The sequence below is a fragment of the Amblyomma mixtum genome, chromosome 5 (assembly GCF_055824585.1).
Source record: "Amblyomma mixtum isolate Tamu chromosome 5, ASM5582458v1, whole genome shotgun sequence".
NCBI lineage: Eukaryota > Metazoa > Arthropoda > Arachnida > Ixodida > Ixodidae > Amblyomma > Amblyomma mixtum.
The window spans coordinates 15,508,054-15,527,486 of NC_143016.1; the positions used below are offsets into that span (position 1 = coordinate 15,508,054).

At 42.2% G+C, this 19,433-nt stretch overlaps 1 protein-coding gene across 2 annotated transcripts in view; it reads right to left on the minus strand.

The window, feature by feature from the left end:
• LOC149341371 (NBAS subunit of NRZ tethering complex-like) overlaps nucleotides 1-19,433 on the minus strand; it is a 73,367-nt gene that overhangs the window by 4,280 nt on the left and 49,654 nt on the right. Inside the window, exons 38-53 of one of the 2 annotated variants that reach the window (XM_089543455.1) lie at nucleotides 19,098-19,230; nucleotides 18,462-18,594; nucleotides 17,267-17,358; nucleotides 14,828-14,983; nucleotides 13,707-13,897; nucleotides 12,839-12,949; nucleotides 10,972-11,219; nucleotides 10,600-10,718; nucleotides 10,148-10,237; nucleotides 9,358-9,471; nucleotides 8,849-8,931; nucleotides 8,079-8,244; nucleotides 6,655-6,803; nucleotides 4,696-4,785; nucleotides 2,059-2,167; nucleotides 887-973 (exon numbers count right to left, since the gene is read on the minus strand). In XM_089543455.1, coding sequence (XP_089399581.1) covers nucleotides 887-973; nucleotides 2,059-2,167; nucleotides 4,696-4,785; nucleotides 6,655-6,803; nucleotides 8,079-8,244; nucleotides 8,849-8,931; nucleotides 9,358-9,471; nucleotides 10,148-10,237; nucleotides 10,600-10,718; nucleotides 10,972-11,219; nucleotides 12,839-12,949; nucleotides 13,707-13,897; nucleotides 14,828-14,983; nucleotides 17,267-17,358; nucleotides 18,462-18,594; nucleotides 19,098-19,230 — 2,071 coding nt within the window. Of the gene's footprint in view, nucleotides 1-886; nucleotides 974-2,058; nucleotides 2,168-4,695; nucleotides 4,786-4,885; nucleotides 4,986-6,654; nucleotides 6,804-8,078; nucleotides 8,245-8,848; nucleotides 8,932-9,357; nucleotides 9,472-10,147; nucleotides 10,238-10,599; nucleotides 10,719-10,971; nucleotides 11,220-12,838; nucleotides 12,950-13,706; nucleotides 13,898-14,827; nucleotides 14,984-17,266; nucleotides 17,359-18,461; nucleotides 18,595-19,097; nucleotides 19,231-19,433 lie in introns of those variants that run through there. The other variant, XM_089543456.1, reaches the window with a different exon arrangement.

Here is a 19,433-nt window from a genome sequence, read left to right on the forward strand (position 1 = left end):
AAATGCTACACTAACTTTTCTCTTGTGCTTGTGGGGACAGTCACCTGCCAAGAAGCACTGCCCCTTGGTTCATTATGAATTAGCCTAGTATATATTACAGTAGCCGATAAATTCTGAGGTCTCTAATAATTCGAACATGTGATATTTTGGATTTCGTGGAGGAACCGTCACGTGCTTCATAAGAACTTGTCTAATATAGGAACGAACAATAGGAATGTGTCTAGTCTAATATCACTTGCAAGCAGAACGCAAGGAGCGGCGAAGTTTGCGATTTTTGATGTTGGTTTTTCACAAAAAAACTGATTTTTTTGAAGTTCAAGGATTTTTTAAACTGTTCGATTATTCAGATCATTTACCGAATCCCGCCGAGTCCGAAAAATTGGTATGCGACTATTTATTTTGCTCCTAAAAAAGTAAAAAATACAAATTTTTTTTACCAAGCAAAAGCAAAGTACAGCCCTCGTTTACAACTGGAGCATTTGTGCCACACTGCACAACAAAACTTGGTATTTCTCTCGAAATACCTGCTCAGGGAAAGCTAAAGAAATCCAGAACCCAGAAATCATTCTTCAGCCCACTATAATGATGTCCCTTGTAGCCCACTGTATACGTTTTGGGAAATAATAAATAAATGGCATTCATGTTATGTTTACAGATCTAATTTATTTTCCCCTTGCTTTTCATGAATTGCAAAAATTCTGGACAACTGAATGAAAACGTTAGTAGCGTCTTGGACCATGAAAACTGAGATCAAGTGACACTGAGGAAATCAGTGGTTGACACAAGTTCCTATTTCCACAGGCTTCATTTTTTATAGACACTGACGCAAAGGGCGAATGACCAAGAACACAGTAAACGTGACCTCTAACAGCTTCAAATAACCTACCTCATAGTCTGGCCATTCAGACCAGATCAACGTCTGCACTTGAAGGAGGAGTAAGAGATTCTCATCTTCACTGCTCAGTGACACACTCTGAAAGATGCGCAAAACACAGCACCGGCACCTGTAAATGCCTTAAAAGGTAGAGTACACACAGCGATGTTATGGGAATTAGCACTTCATCGCATTTGAGAATGACGTGAGAGCTGTACAAGCATATCAAAATTCAGCACAAATGCTTACGTCTTTGGACACCTAGAGTCAGGGAAAAAGAAATGTAGAGGTGAACATAAGCCAGCATCACAGAAATGAGCAATGTCAGGTGCAAAAGTCAAATTATGCCTAGGTTCCCAAGCAGTTCATTCACACCATGCAGTATTGCTACACTACTAGTGATGCCCCTGCAGTTAAAGGTTAAAGCCAATACGCAGTTTCCGCTACTTAAGCCATTTATTTGGGGCTGGATCATTCAGTCTTGTATCTTGAAGGAACAAAATAAAGTAGATTTAAAGCTGCTTTTCCAACACCATAAAGAGAAAGAAATAAAATAAAGAAACTACACATCTGCGAAGGTGAAATATTGATGTGAAGCTTTTTACCGTTTATTTTTTATGTTCCTTGCCAAAGTTGCAGCTCACAGCCTTATCAGTACAATTGTCACACGACAGGTGACCACATTTCTCTGGAATAATTGCAAACACGCAAAACTGCTTCTACAATGTTTGAGGTTGTAGCAGGTGTTATAGGTGCCATATCTCAAAGGTTCGTCATGACCTTTAAATTCAGTGTGGCCAAGAGCCATGCTGAATGTGATCTTCAACAACCACTGAGCACACTTGCAGCTATTGCCGCTGCCAACAAATTGTTTCTGTTTGTGGGCATGAGTTCGTCCAACAAAGAGTTCAGAGTTTAACGCACATGTTGTCTGCTGCACAGATCAGTGCCAATGCTGTCACCCCAGCCATGCGGCATCACACCAAGGAACACGAGAGAACAAACATCGCAGAGCTTTGCAGTTAAATAGCTCAGTCGTATGTATAGCCAGGTGCCTAGAGGAGGAGTGAAGCTCACACAGACTAAGTAATATAACAAGAAACGATACAAAAAAAAAGGAAAAGAAAAGTAGAGCCTGAATACAGCTTCAGTTCGCCATGACACAGAACAGCAAGCAGTGGTACCTTCTCGAGTATCTCCAACACCTTGAGTCGCACATGGATCGCAACGCTGCTGTCTAGGCAGAATGGCCGAAGCAAGTCAAGTACCATGTCACCAACAAACACATCTTCACTGTGAGGCAAAAAAAAAAAAGAAATAGAGGGCACGCTTCAAAACAAGAGTCTTGATGAAGGTTAACTTTGACAATGCATAAAAAGGAAGTAAAACAACGCAATTCTTTAAGAGTTCAGTATGTTGAGGATGAATGTGGCAAAGTGTTTCGCATGTCTATGACAGGATTAAAAATAAAAAAAATTGGCTGGGGCTTAGCTAAGGTTAAGCCTGGATATCTCGAAGCGAAAAGCTGCGGTGATCTGCGATAAACACGCGCTTGCGGCGAACTTCAAACGATGACACATAGCGCGCGGCAGCGTGCGCCTGTTCTATGGGCAAGCGCGCCTTATATATCCCTCCTTTCAAATGCGCACTGCGCACGTCTGCGGCGAAAGGTCAAACGGTGGCGAGGAGGAGAAGCGGCTGCGCACATGCGCAGTAGCCTGCGCCGTGCGTGATGTCACTCATGCTCCGACACACGCCGGCTCATGCGAAGCGTGGTGTTGACTAGCGTAGTGAAGCTTTTCGCTTCAAAAGAAATGACAAGATAACAAATGTCTAAAAAGACAAAGAAAAAGAAGGAAAAGAGAAAAAGTGAAACAAAAGACAAGAGGGAAGAATGTTCCTCAAATTGCAAAAATTACACTGAACATTTCATCAGTAAAGTACAGCAACAAGAGTGAAAAAGTATTTTCAGACAGATGAGTGATGCATAGTATTACAAGACAGCCAACAATGAGAAAAAGAAGACAGAGCTGGAAATAAAAAGGGCTCGTTAAGGCACATGTATAAAAGGAGCCAACAGTCATAAGGAAAGCATTGGGGAATGTCTTTTTTTTTATGGTGGCCAACAGTCATAAGGAAAGCATTGGGGAATGTCTTTTTTTTTATGGTGGCGATAATCAGCGTGGGAAAATAGTTGAGTAATCATATTGCTGTCTATACAGAATATATCAAAACCAGATATATCAAATTATTGCTTATATTGAGCTGCCAGAACATTCCTTCGAAAATCTCAAGCTAAAGTATGGCAGTGTCGTTCATGTTTGTTGAACTCCTGTTCAGTGGAACATTCGATCTATTGAACTGCGCACCACTCCTGCAAGTGGCACTTCTCCTTACGGGGCTAGTTGGATACGTGTACTTGGTCACCTGCTGGCAGCACCAATGCTGTAAAACTGTGTGACGAAGAAACCGGGGGAGATTGGTGTTTGAATGTGGCCTTCGGTCTGGTGTGCCTGTTTCAAACGCGACACTGTTGCCATGTGGGGAAGCTGGCGTTCAATGCACCGGTCGTCATAACCAGCAACAAATTATCTCTTAGACTGGCGGTGGCTTCTTCCAAAGCACCATCCATTGCGTCTTCAATGAAGTGAGTTGGTATGTTGCCAGTATGCTGGCAGGCAACAAGTTGCTGCAGGAAGTGCGCTGCTAATGTCGTTGGACCATATTCATGCTTCTAGGTAACAGCTAAGCTTGTCTATTGCAATATTTAATACACCGAATTATCAATATATCAAACTATTTCGTGACCCCCTTCGAGTTCAATATATTCGGGGACTGTATATAGAAGAAAACATTACTGAAAGTAGATGAACAGATTATGGTGGTGGCAGTCTCTCCTTTGGCTTTCATATGTATAAATGTCATATGTGGCCTAACCTTGAGGGTAATCACCAATGCCACCCCTGATAACGGTAGACATGAAAAGTCCTGTCGCACCGCAAGTGCCTTGTAGAAGGTGATCAAGCGGTGAGGACGGCAGCTGTGCGAGAGTTCTCTTATGTCGCCTAGAGGTGACGGAGGTGATGAGTGATAGAATACCGATCGCTCAAAATTTCTCGCAACCTCAGTATACATATAATTTCATGGTCCCTTTAACAGCAGCAACTTCTGTGCATATTTTCTTGTGTTTTTAAGGTCAGAGACAGCACACACTTTTTTCAGAAGAAGAACCACTGGCATGTAATATCGCCAACAACCAATTCCATTTTTCAGGAATGCTACTATTCTGCCTGATGCAGATATAAGGCAACAGTTCTGACTAACACAAAATAAAAAGAAACATAAATAGGCAGAGGCAAAACTAAACAGGGCTAATTGACATGAGTTCAAAAAGGATGCTAATCAAAGTAGACTTTCCAGCTGTCATGATAAAGGGGCATCCCACATCACAGGGTACATGGAGGTCACCAATTACATGCACGCAAACAGCATCACATCCACTAACAGTCACTCCCATTTGCAAGAGCCAATCACAGAACAAGAGCAGATGAATATAAGTCGGCAGTTGTGTGCAGAACACAACCATAAAAGGACAGTTTTCCCATGCATTGCAAAGATGACATAAATGTTGCTGTCACTTTTTAGCATGTCCAAAGTGAAAGACCATAAGCTTTTTGCTTTCGTCCCAAGCTAAATAATGCAGCTCAGAACTTTTCGCTATGAAGCGAAAGTGAGCTAAATAATGCAGCTCAGAAATTTTCGCTATGAAGCGAAGTGAGCAAGCACCTCTTCTACTGAGCCACCATGACAGCCATACTTGCCTCTCCTCAAGGACTTGCCGAAGGATTCGCTCCAGAACTTCTTCAGGTGTCATCACATCAAAGACATCATGCAGACGATTTTCTGGGTTCCTAGTGAAAAACAAAAGCGAGATGTGCACACTTTAACCCACAAGAGGACACAAGCACAGTCCTCAGACACACTTTGCAGTTCAGCACTACATATATGCACGAAATGTAAAACAAGCTAGTTGCTTACACTGTGTGAATCATGGTAGGGTGAGGTCTCGAAAATATTCTTCAAAAACAGGCTGTCAACCTTGAAATTCCCACTTTTACAACAAAAAAGATCATAACAGCATGGTTGAGGTCACGAATACTAAAGTGCAATATATTTTCGAAAGGCTCTTTTAAAGAAGTACTCTATCAGATGGTCAGAAAATCTAAAAATCGATTTTTTTGACGACACAAAGTGGGCAGGAGAGAAAAGCTAATAAGCCTCTGAAAACTTCCACTTTTGCACTGGATGTGACAACAAAAAAAAAGGATAAAAAAAACTTTATTAGTCATAAATTCTCAAGTGTAATATATTTTCTGAAAGCTAAAAAAATGCTTTATCAGAAGGTAGCAACACCTAAAAATTGATTTTTTTTTTTGACAAAACAAACTCGCACCGCCTTAATCTGGAGCCCTCCAGTACTGGTCGCTCAAAGCCCACCCACCGCTTAGGATGAAGCACCACATACACCATAGGTTCTCTGCTTTCAGTATCAATGTAAAATTTCTGAAACTACCAAGAAGTATTAGCTCCTGCTGCAGAATATTTCTTACAGCAATCTCTACTCTAAAACTATGTAGGGTATACTATGACATCTGGTAAAAAAGTAATTTTTTTTTTAATCACTGTACTCACTCATATGCCTCGTTTTCTATGCTCTCCCGTTCACATCCACTAAGAATTCGAAAAAAAATTGTTTTGTGCACTGCATATCAAGCAAATGCTTAAAAAATCGTTGTTTTTCCCCAATCTGGTATTCTGACTAGATGCTCACCTTATGTAGCAGATTTCTTCATGACTGCTTCGTCTATTTGATCCTGTTTGTTTTGTTACACTCGCAGAACTGCGCTCTATCCGATGACACACTGTCTTTTTTCATTGTGATAAAATGTAGATTTCCGGTGTGACATTTTGCTTAGAGTTTAAACTTGTCTATGTTTAAAAAAATGACAACGAAAAATATGGATAATGGGGGGGGGGGGGGGGATAAACTTAATGTCATCACATATAGCATGCATTCAGAATGCAGTGGATGTTGAACCAGTCTTATACAACATTTTATTCAGTCTGCGGGAATTTCCCAAGGTGTAGAAGAGACAAAATTTGTATAAAAATATTTGTGCCAATATACTGCTAAAATCTTGCGCACTGAAGCTTTAAAGCATTACTAATACGCAAAAAAAGTTTAATCAATATATATGAAAAAATAATAAAGTTTGTGTTGAAAGCTAAGTTCCCCCGTATTGTCCCAAATCGGTGTGTGGGCCATGAGGGCCGCCATAGTGGAAGGTCCCGGACAAATTTAGACCTCCTGGAGTTCTTTAACGTGCACTGAAATCAAACAGTATACATCCAACAAGGCATGTCACCAGCTCTTCCAGGCGGGTACCAAAGCAAGCACTAGAAGAACCAGAACTTTGTGCGACGCTACTGTTGATGGAACGTGCCACTTGAAACGTTATTTCAGTGCGGCAATGTCACTCTTGTCTACTTTAAACTACTTTAAACCTTCGTTTAGCATAACTTAACCAGCTGCTGGGATTGTGAAATACATGATTTCCTAAAATTTACATCGAGAAAGCTGCACAGTACTTCGATAAAGTGCTTGATGATGAAAAAATGCACACACATGGCTGTAGCAGCTGGGATGCGCAGTGTTTTCATATGGCCACTGACAGCTGCCTCAGGGCTGCCTCACTGTGTGCTCAGCAGAAGCTCCCTACCTGAGCTGCTCTGAAGCGAGCAAGATGGCGTCCGAATAGATGTCTGTGGGCTGCTTGTCCACTGTGTTGGGGGGGCAGCAGGAGAGCAGAGACTGAAGCAGACCTGGCATGGTTTCCGACATTGCGCACCTCAGCAGCATGGCCTCCAACTGCAATAAAACATTACGCACTAATGAAACACAGGAAAGAACAGAAAACTGTAAATTGTAGTGTTTAAGGCACCGAAGAGACACATGGGCCATAAGGGATGCCTTAGTGGAGGGCTCGGGATTAATTTAGACCACCTAGGGTCTTTTAAACGGAAACTAAGGGCAAATAGAAGTTGGCCTATATCAATAGAGTACTGCATTCTAATCACAAAGAGACCACTCTTACTGAAAACAGACCTCTTGTAAGCTAGAAAAGACCAAAAATAAAATACAGGTCTTGCCACCGCTGGCTGCTTTCACAAACGAAATGTGTGCGTCAACACTGACTTTTGGGACATGAATCCAAGAGGCTATGCTAAACTGGCATTCAATTCAAAGCAGTGACAACCTGTCGTTGTCGGTAAAGAATCATGAGTTTGAAATTAATGATGGGAATATTTTCAAATCAAATTTTCTCGTTGATAAATATCTTTTGCTGCCAGATAAACGTCAACAAAGCCAGAAAGGGCCAGAGAATCGGTTTTTCTTTTAAAACAATAAATGGATGAAGATGTCCTCACTGTCCGTTTAATATGTTCTGACATCGCATGGCACACGAGCGTTTCTGTATTTCGCCTCCATTGAAATATGACTGTGATGGCCGGGATCGAACCAGCGACCTTGAGTTGGGATCCAGCGGAATCAGCAGCCAAAGGCCAACACCACAGAGCCACAGCGGAGGGTGGAAGGAATAGACGAGAGTCAGTAATACGTAATGCCTTGACGACTGCCTCGGAGATATTCCTGTCATCAGAAATTCTGGACAGGATTAGAGACTCCGTTTTACACTGCAAGTTCTTGCCTCCATATCACACTTTTCCAATCCCCAGGCCATGATGTTACTGGCACCCTCGGAAATTTCATGAGACATTACAGCACTGCAGGCACTTAAAACAGGGCTGATAATCAGAGAACAATAAGTCTGACTGGTGTTTTGTACTGAAATCCACGAGACAAATGACTGTGCTTACAAATGTATGTGTGTTGTGCATATACCCTGCCAATGAAAGCAATAATGTCTGTGCTTAAAACAGTGACGCTGGAAAAGCTATCTGGCTTAAACATGTACTACTATATTAGGGCACACAAAATTACAAAATGTGAGAGAAAAGTTTGACATGTACAAAAGCAAAATATGAGACAGCCAGGCAGAAACACACACAAAAAACAATGGTGACAAAAACAAGCTCCCACCGATATACACACTTTCCGTTTTGCAAGTGAAACTGAACTCACATTTTTAGGAATTCCCTTTGAAAGTTCAAACTCTGTAGCATAACTTTCAACCAAGGGATTGCTAGGATCGACAGCTTCATCTAAGACTCCGTCCTCTATCCTCTGCAAGTGTGACAGGTAACTCTGGAGGGTTTTTGTTGCATCGCTCCACTCTGTCCTGGACCCTCTGAAACAGGAAAAAAGACATACTGCACAGACTGTTGTTTGCCTCCGGATGCGTTCTTCCCAGATGAAAGCACTCACTGCCGCAGCCTCAACTCAATGACAAATCCCACTATACAGAATGCCTAGAAGACTAAGCCTAGTCGACAAAATGGGAAGAATATATACCTCAGTGTCCCTAGAAACCATCAAATGTTACAGTTCAAAACAAAAAGAGTTCTTCGTATGCTCCAGCATCAGTAAGAACAAAAACAGATAAATGATGAACACTCTGACTGTAAACTTTATTATGATATGTACACAGCCAGACACAAGTGACAAATTCGTTTCATTTTTGTAAGCTACAGGAGAAAATGGGGAACAATTTGGCTCTAAACTGCCAAAATGTTTGGCATATGTATCAGAGATACGGTACACACTCAATTACCAATGACTGATTATTTGCATTTTTGTAGAATAGCACTGGAAACGGACGACACACGAGTAGTTTAATGTCATTTGTTAAAGCATGAACAAACGACACATCTGCACTTTCAACTCTTATGAGTGCTGCCTACTCTAAGCATTCACAGTTGCATAGTCCACACAATCCATATGGAACCACTTACACTTTTGCAGTCTCCTCAGCTTGATTCTGCTTTGCTATTTTAAGGCATTGCCTCAGCACTTCCAGCCGTATCCGCCGGCTCACCTGCGTGACAAAACACTGCTGTAGTGTACCCATTTCGACACCAATTAAAACTTTTTTTGAGATGACCACTCATTTTGAGAGAGAACAGAATGACCAAGAGCTGGAAGAAGTGAGCGAACGTGGTAAAATAGAAGAAAGCCCACCATACATCGATTCACAAGGCCTCCATTAATTTCATGTAGCATGCTTGTAGAATATCCTTGATGAGGTCAAAAGAAAAGAAAATGCACGCAGGTTCAACCAGAAGTAAATGCATGCCTTTTTGCTCACTGTACATATGAAGATGAGCACATCATGCACCTAGCTACTCGAAATTGACAAAAAAGGCTGGCATGTAAAGCTCACTTTCAATAGCAATGCCTATGTTGGGGCACAAGGTATACATCTAGCAAAAAGCCAAAAAAAGAAAGACAACTAGAAACTCACACGCTCAAGTGATGCCTTGTCAAATGCGATTGACTCTGCAAATGTGACAAGGTCTGATGGGGATAAGTTGTCCACGTAGTTTCGGCAAGCGTCAAAGTGTTTTGCCCACTCAGCCTGAAAAGTGAGAGAGGAAGAGGTGAATTCCCTCATACAAACAGAAGACAAAACGACGAGGCATAAAACCAGCACATGCCATATAAACTGGGCAACCAAGATATAAAGCTTAATGACATAGCGTTTACACTGTTTGCAAGCATACTGTATGCATACTGTGAGCGAGCTGCACATCTTACAGCATCGTAAGCAACTGCAGTGCTAACATTTAGTGCAAAATTAAGACTAACTTAGTTCTGAACCAACAATTCTTGTGTCAGCTTAGTTCAGCAGGTGCGGCAATCATTATGCATGCGCGTGGTTATGAGGACAGGAAAGGCGCAGTAACTGTCTCACTCAGGGGTGGACATGTGAACTGTTCCATGTGAAGAAAATGAGATCGGGTTAAATTAGAGAGAGGGAGAGAGAGCCATTGCAGAGAAGAGTTCTGCTTTACTGTTATCTACCTAGAGCTCGCTAACATGCACTGGCATCGCACAACACATGGGCATTCTCGCATATAGCCTCCATAAAAATGTAACTGCTGCGGAAAAGATTCAATTCTCTGACCTTGTGCTCAACAGCCAAACACCATGGCCACTGAGCTATGATTACATCATCACAGTTGAGTACGGCTCAAAAAGGTTTAATATAAGACTTGGCCAGCACCAAACCTCATCAACTGGGGTCAAGTTACCATTGTGAGAACCCTCTGCTCCGCCTTTGACAGGAACAGCTTAGAAACCAATGTGCGGTAAATGGAGGAGGACGTCAGTTGGTTGCCATCCTGAAAAATGAGGAACAGGAGGACAACAGCTGTTACAGTGAACAAACAAACAAACAAACAAACAAACAAACAAACAAACAAACAAACAAACAAACAAACAAATTTTGATGCTAAACATAAAAAGTAAGACATCAAAATTATGAACTGCGCACAAGCTGGATTTCTGCACGCTTTGTTTCTTATTTCTTGTTTAAACATTTGCAGGAAAGCTTTTGCATTTACATACAGAAAAAATAGGAAATTAATGCATATAAAACACAGGAGCTTTTTTGAATACATACCAGTCAGAAAGCAATCACTGATCCCTGTGGAAAAGAGATCCGTAGCTACCATAAAGCAATGCAACACATCAGGATGCTCACATGACAGGGAATGCTGGGAGCCAATTCTGAGATGGCCTGAACTGTGTCCTTGGTCACAAACTGGTCCAAGACCACCAGGGGTGACTGCCCTGGTTCGAGTAAAGCCTTGTAGTCTATTCCTGAGGCCAAAAGAAAACAAAAGCCGAACATGAAAAAAAAGTCACAACAGCAGACAAGTTTGCACAAGCAGAAAGGAACAGACCACATCAAGAACGGTGTTGAGGGGACGATAAAAAAAGTTGGATTATTGTACTAACTTTTACCAACAAATGACAACATTGGTTTTGAAACTGCACCCCCGGTACCATGAGTAGACAACAATGGTAAACTCTGGAAACATTTAAGTAAAAAAAAAAAAAAAAGGAAACAAACCTGGGCATGCTGACTGAAGGGTTTTCAGAAGCCTGAGGTGCTCAGGAGGAGTAAGCCCCAAGTTATCAGGCAGTGCACTGCCACATTTGTCGAGAAGCGAGTAGAAAAACACCATCCCCTTGTGGTCCGATCCGTTCAGTGATGGGTATATGCGGCTGAGCAGCCTCTCTCTCAGGGTGTCCGGGTTGGACAGCAGCTCTTCCAGCATGCCGTCGGAGCGAAGGCGTTCTTCGATGTCAGCCACAGTACTGCGTCAGGGTTAAAACTTGCGTGACGACGTGCTCCCATGGCAAATAAAATTTTTCCTCGTGAAATGCCAAAGCTGTGACAGTTGCAGTGAAGTGCTTATGAACAGGTTTGGATACTTTGCAGTTTGGGTCACTACAATTGCCAGTGCAAAATAAGAGCCGTGCGCATGCTGCAAAATGTGGCAGAAATGCAGACCAAAGTACATCTGCACTCCCTGTCGGCACTGCTACTCTGCCAGTAGTAGCATGGGCCCATCAGCTGCTACAGCACAGGCCTAGAGAATTTGGTTGGCTGACCATTCTGATTGACTGATGATGACGCCTGGTCACATGTGCTCTGCAGCCCACTTCACTTGTTTTCAAACGTGAGCAAGCAAGATCTCAAAACTTGGTGGCAGTAGAATGGAAGCCACAAGCATGAGCCAAGACTTCTAAATGTGTGCAACTGTACACGAGAACAGCACATCTGTAGAAGCTGGTGCCTCGCGCTCATAGCTTCGACTCCACTGCAAGCGAGTTGTTGAGACAGAGCCACTTGGCATTTTCTGAGGACCGTGTATTGTACTGCATTATCACTTCATTCGCTTGCTTGCTTTTCTATTACAGCTTTATCGCACTGGCCTGTGCATGCATGGTTGCTGCAGAGGGTCCATTCTAAATCCTCTGCTCGCACTTTACCATGTGCTACAACTCTATTATGAAAAATATTTCAGTGCAGTGCAATGTGGTGTGCTACCGCAATTTTCTGTGCCCAGGCAGGAGGGTTTGGTGCACACCTGTCATGACACACACTGGACGCATGACTTAAGGTTGCAATAAAGAAACCGTCTTGGGCAGGGCACAGCTCAGTGAAAGAGTGGCGAAAATGGTTCATTGTGATGGTTGTAACTTCACTATTAATCACACCTGCAGGAAATTTCTCTGGAAGCTAATTCGTTGGCAATGCTTCCAGGCTAGTGTGATATAATAAACTTTTGAGCAAACGGGTAGTTGAGGCCTTTTTAGGCATGGTTCTAGTTTTGCGTCAGACCCGAGGCTGACTGCGAATTCCAGAGGACAAAATATTACAATGAACTTATACATATCGCAATGTTTAACCATTCATCCATTCACCATTTCTGTGAAACAGCCCTAGTCCTGGGAGCCGCTGCTGACAGAGTGAAAGTCTGGCCTGCCGGTCTGATTCAGTAAAGACAGTCACTTTATTTCAAGCTTTGTGTATGTCATAGCTGTCCCTTGCTGGTATTATAACACCCTTCAGGCACTACAGCTTAGCTCTGCATCTTGAAAAATCAATGGCCACACAGTGAATCAATAATTAAATACCGACCTCTGCCCTGTTGGTTCAAAGAAGTAGGGAAGTGTTTTTCAAGGAGCACTTTATGTCACTGCAAATGGATAGCTGCAGAATTCTACCACATGACACTAGATGCATGATGAAAACAGACTTCACTGCACTGTAGGTGTTAGTAGTACACAATAATATTTAGGGTCCCACTGATAAGGACCACATTAAAAAGCAGCCGCATAACTAATCAAACACGGGGGGAAAAAAAAAAATGTACTGAAGGGACATGTGAGAAATGAGCAGTAGGATGTTCAATGAACACAAGCCTTACCATCCTTCAGAAAAGAGGAACTCTAGATGGCATGCGTATACGTCCCACACAGAAATGTCGTAGCGCCTTGCCAAGGAAACAGCGGCTTGCAGGGCCTCCTGGTCCACCGTTCTGTGCGCGATGAAACAGCAGAAAGCACTATTGGCAAGTCCTTCTACACTATAAATCCACGAAAAAGAAAAACTATCAAGGCAATGCCAGTATGAAAAGCTGCATAAAAGCTATACATAATTATTTCAGAGTACACCTTACAGGCCCCAGGTAGTGGGTATTAATTGAGGGATTTGAACCTCTTTGAGTACCATGTGTTGTTTCCTGTAACTCAATGAATTAAGTTTGAAAAATCAGTGCATTTCGTAATACTTCAGTAGTCATAAGGTGCCATTCATGGCTCTAGGGTAGAAGAAGGCACACAGGAGTTCACAAAAAAGCGACGAATAACTGTTCAGTCACAAGCGAACATTCCATGCAAATGCATGACACACACAAATTCACGACAGAAGTGCAAGACTTGCATCTAAACAAGCAGTGTTCCAGTGCAAAAAAAAAAAGTTCATATTATTCTGTGTACTACACAATTCTATTCTATTGTTTGCTTAACATTGTTCAACTAACATTTTTTTTTTAATGAACTAACTTTTTGCTACATTACACCCATGGCACAGAAATCTCTCTCCACAAACAGATGTGACAGCGAGGCGGCTAGTTGGGTGCCAGCTTGCCACCCCCTATTCACAGTGGCTGGTTCCATGCCTATGTGAAACTTTGGGGGAAGTTATGTGACAAACAGAAATGCTATCAAAGCACTTCATTTTGTAGTTCACAGCGCTCAGTGCAGTGCAGTGCCCACCGCAGAAGTAGCACTCACAGAGCCATTCCGAGGATCGTCTCGGCCTTGTAACGATTGTCCTCGGTGAAACGCTCGACATCAATGCTTCCACCTTGCCTTTTCAACAGCTCAGCCTGTGCCAAGTCTGCCTGCAGCTGGCAGAACTTTGAGGCAAGCTTTGTGCAGGTAAGCACATCGCTGGGTAGTGCATCATCAGTTTTGCTTGAGGCCTGCATGCAGTGAGAAAAAAGTCATGACATTTGGCCCCTGCCTTCTGCTGGCTGATACAGAGGCAAAATTTTGTATGTGTGTACAGTGCGGATTTTACAGGGCTGAGGCACAAAATGGTTGAGCAGCTTTTGTGGATAAAATATGCCTGTATGACAATGCTTCTTTGTCTGTAATAAAATTTAATTTACAAACTGTTGGCTGAAAATGTGACCAGTTTTTGAACACTGACTTAGCTAACCAAGTAAACTAGCTTGCAAAAATATACTATTCACTTTAATAAGCAGCAAATCGCATGTGCAAAATAATACTACTATGAAATAAATTCCTTTCTTGCACCAGATTTGTTGAAATAAGCGCCATATAGAATTCTAAGAAATTTAAATTGAAAGCAATGAAAGCAGCAATAGCTACAGGTTAAAAATTTGCCCACTTGGCCCATAACTCTCAGATGTTGCTCGTAATACTGCACTGACCAATACTAACAGTTACTACTGTGACCTTCTTTACCCTTTCATATAAGCATTAAATCACACATATAAATTAGATCTTGTCTCCAGCATAATATAACTACTGCTATTTAAAGCAAACAGAACTACAATGGGGTAAGTCGTTGCTATTGTAATAAAAATTTGGTCAGAAAAAAAAGAAGCAGACACTTAAATTGGGCGAATTCATGCACTTCCAACTTCATTGTAACAGTGAATTCATCAACACGTGTATGACCAGACAATTTGGCAAGCATGGCTGAAAGAAAGAATGAAAGAATAAGTTGAAAGAGAATGTCCCGTCCTGTGCTTTTGTACAGCATTTTTTAGCATTCAAAAAGCATTCCAGCCCAAGAGAGCTCATCTGTTGCTTAAAGGGCTCTTCTTTTTCCGAATTCCCGGGGCTGCCAAAGTGAACAAAAGGTACAAGTGGACAGAACACACCTCCTGCACCACTTGGCTGGCATCTAGACGAAGCAAGCGGCCTGTGTCCGCTGGATCGAGAGCGACGAGGGCCAAGAGCGAGAAGAAATAGGTGGCCACACTGAGGACCACGGGTGTGCTTGGCAGGTTGAGAAAGAGCTCTTCCACCTGGTCGAGCTGAAAGGCACAACCGACAACCACAACCACATAAACACCAAGCACGAACATGCCATATTTACGCACACGATGGATGCACCCCCATAACGGACGTGCCCGTTATTATGCCCATTCTCAAAATATAAATTTGCTCTAATTTACTGCCATGTGTTATAAACGCATTACCGAGATTTTTAAAATTTGTCGGGAGAAGTGCCTTCATTATGCAAGTAAATACGGCACAAGAGGGAAGCTCCTAAATGGCATGGGGCATGGAAAGACAGAGCGAAAAAAAATAACGTGAAGCCCGATAATTTATTAAGAGGCCCGGAAGACAGCACATGCAATGGTTGCACTTTGTGCCACTGAATATGCAGCCAAGCCTCATTAGCACATGGTCCATAATAAAATAATAATGAAAAAAATATATAAATTCTCTGGTAAAGCAGTGAAATTCCCCACATATAAAGAATTAACCACTACAACAAAACAATTCAGGTGCTACTTTAACTTTTCTTAAAAGGAGGTAAAAAAAAAGGAAACTCCTGCGAAGCACTCTGAGAGAAAAATACTTTCAGAAATTGTACACAACTACTATAAAACCTCAATATAACGAACATGGATATTGCCAATCGTTGGCATACCAAACTGTTCTTAAATATTTTTAATAAACACTTGCAATTTTTACTTTATATATTAAATGCAGTTTGCCATAAAACGGATATATCAAACTGCCAAGCGCCAAGCTGTTCCTGCTAGGATGAGAGGCAGCAGGCTTTGCCCCGCTACATGAGTGACTGGTGGTGTTGCAGCAAGTGTTCATGGAAGATGTAGCGGCGTGAACAGTTGGCAGACAGGTGGTCGGCACCCATTCAAGCCTCTTGCGCCTGTCAGTGGTACCTCAGAACCAGTGGCATAGTCGGTTGCAACCTTGCAGTAGCTGCACCTTGCGTAAGTCTACTGCCATGAAGGTGGTGAAAACGATGATAGCTTTTGTTCTTGCGTCCATTTTTCCCGCGACACTGCTGAAATGCCGGGAAAGGCACCACAGCTGGCGTTTGACCTGCTGTCGTCGTTTGCTGAAGGTGTTGTGCGGGGAAGCCAACCTAACTAGCATTTGGCACTTGGTTTTTTGTGGCCTCCGCAATTACCGCAAGCGTCTTCGAAGCAGTGCTAAAACTTTGGAAAAAGCCTCTTCCATTTGCATTCGTTTGAGTGTCCAAATTTCATTTCTCCTGCGTGAGTTTTTGGAGAAAGTTTGTGTTATAAATTTAGAGTATCTCGAACTATTCTACAATTTTTTACCTGTTCACCAAAACAAGGTTTCACCGGTTTCATGAGGCTGCACATATTAACCTTTCCTGCAACAATAACTCTTTTGTTATCCTCACATTCTTGAAAAAACTGCTATTCTGTTTAAAAGCCCAATGATCCTGACACACGAGACTGCTCACAATCCACGACTGCTCTTGGCAAGCTGAAAGAGCATATGCACATAAAAGGCTAGATATACCATTAAATTTATTAGCATTGTTGCTTTGTCTGTTGCACTGTCTTTCCTTAAAAATGCGATAGTAACACAAGTTGATACAAACTGACTGGCCATTAGGGGCAATGAATGCTAATTAGCATGGCATTGTAAGTTTGCAATAACTAATGTGCTCAAGTCAAATAATTTGTGATCACAATTTTTTTTTACAGCATGCTTGATGCGATACTAGACAGATCCTAGAATTGCTCAGCTCATTGAAAAATTTGTATGAACACTGTTCCTCCAGGGTGAAACTCCCTGTAATTACCAGTGACTGGTTAATAGAATAAGAACTCAATAAAAAAGCAACTCCCTTCTCTTCAAAAGCACCTGCAAATTTAAGAATCATAAATTTTAGCTGAAAAATTTTAGCTGAATTTTAGCTGAAAGTAGTCTAAGCAGGCCAAAACAAAGCCAATTATAGTTTCTTTCAAAACTTGTTAGCCTCTTTTAGAGTCTTTCAAAAGTTTCAAAGCTTGCTGGCAACTACATGCATCTAGAGAATTGTGTAAAAAATGTGCAATAATTGTTGTGAAATTGTAACATGCTTCTGATGAGTGAAGGAAATAGGCACTTGTGGGATGATGCAGTCACCAACTCTGTTCAGAACAGCACCACTGTGTGCATAATAGCTCGAGTAAAATGCGCACATTTGCTCATATACTCAAGCCTATGCACACAATTCTGTACATTACATCTGAAATGTCTGCACTGAAACTTTCACATCCAGGGTTTTAGGGAACGCAACACCTCCACCAGAATGTAAAACTTACGTGCTTCACGCCAAACAAGCAGCACATTGCCAAAAGCGTGTCCTCGGGAAAAAGGCCCTTGGCTAAACCAAGAAGAATGGAGCCACGACTTTCTGGAAGTAAAGAAACAGGTTAGACTCAGCTGTACTGGTCAAGCCCGGTGCACTGTCAAAGCTTGGCACCAATTTTCAGATTTGTCGAGCCAAACTTCATTCATGGAACAACCATGCAACAGTTCAAAGAGCTTCTAAACCATTTTTTGCAGGAAATTTATGTGCAGCACTTATTCACATGCAGTGCGTTGCACGGCATGCATATAAAGGGCCCCATAATGGTGCAACAACATGGCGGTCCCATTGCGCAGTGGCCATATGAGTGGGTAATCTGGTTGTCTTGAATAATTCAATAATGACCCTTGCCCCTAGGGTTGGAGGGGAGCCAAGTTTATGTCAGCATCCTCCAGGTCACATCTTTTGGGAACCAGGTTTGCGTATGGGACAAAATTTGCACCTCTCTCTAATGCCTATTGGAGAGGGCGTGCACTAAAATCTCCCCCCACATTTTGTGCAGGGCCTTTTTGGTCACTAGCACCTTGCAGCGCAGCTTAGGGGAAGAAGAATGCCTGCTGCTGCTTGAAAACCCACTTCTTAATTTGACATTTTAGTTGCTGCCTGCCAATTACGAAGGATAAAAAGGGCCTATAGAGGCAGTTCTAACTATTGTGCCAGGTATGCTCTCCTGTCCTCCAGTGGTCTACTGAAAAAGTCAACTAAAACCACTAAGAAAATCGGTACTAACACTAGATAGCATCCAACACCTCCCATTTCCATTAGTGAACTTCTTGAGATTAGGTTGTGCTTACTAATTAAGTAATGCTCTAACCTGATTAAAAGATTCATATACATCAATACTACAGTACCTGAGGCAGTCCACATTTATTCTAATTTAACATTATTTATGCAACCAACTTTTGGCGAAACAGTTGGCAATCATTTAAATTACCTTCACTGTAGTCGCCAATGTAGAGCAGGAAGTAGGTACCATTATATTCAAAAACTTTAATCTTCCCTGCCTGGCTCACTAAGAAGGAACTTCAGGTTCTTCTTAAAAATCAAAGTGATCAGGTAACTTACAGAAGAAGCCCAGATGACAGCACAAGAAAAACATGACACAAAGGAACATCATGTTCCAAGCTGAGTAAGCAAAATTTGCTTGCCATATGAGCACTGAGCAGAGGGGGACTTGTCATCAATGGCTTCCGCTATCATGGATGCTCGGAGAACATTGAAAAGGTCAGCCAAAACAGGACTCCAGTTGAGGCCCTCGCCATTCTCATAGGGTAGGCCATACTGCGAGGAGGAAAGCAGAATAAGCAGCAGCACTTTGATGAGAAGAATATATAAGTCAAGGAAAGGGGATGTGCCAAAAAAATTACGAGAACCAACCATTTTAGTGCAATGTGCCTAGGAATGCCAGCTATGCATTCAAAGCATCATCAAGGCACATTCATTCAACCATTAACAATATGACACCACCACCTTCACACTTAAATAAGCTCACAATGAAGAGAATGAGGTGAGGCTGTCCTGTCACAGATAATAAAAAAACGTAAGCACGAAATATCTTGGAGTTGCTATCTTAGCATCATCTGGTGATAAGCAAACGAAGCCTGCCATGCTTGACATCATAGGCCCAAGCCCATTAGAGCTCATGTAGCAGTGTTCACCAGAGGAACAGTTGCCTAACAATCCAAGCTTCTGTTCTGCCCACTGCTAGCTCAACTTCCCCACTGTTTTTAAACCCCAAATAAAAACATGCAGATAAGCAGTTCTTAGTGTGCCAGAGGGCATACCTTGCTGCAGTAGACATCCTTGAAAACCGACTCGTAGACGGCTGGGACGGCAAACAGCTTGAGATCATTGTTTGAGCGCACCATGGATGAGGTTCTCTGAATTGGCTTTGGCCGCTTCACATTTGTCAGGTTCCTGCAGCAGAGTCATTTTATGGAGACACACAGTTAAAAAGAAAAAGCACGCTAGTTCATATTCACTGCAAAAATCTGACACTGTGAGAGTATAGAAAGGTAAGTTAATAAAATCGCACAGGCAGTAAGCACATCTAGGAAAGCATAATAGATGGCATCAAGCTACAAGTGAGTAAGTGTTCCGCATGGTGTGACAGTGGGAAA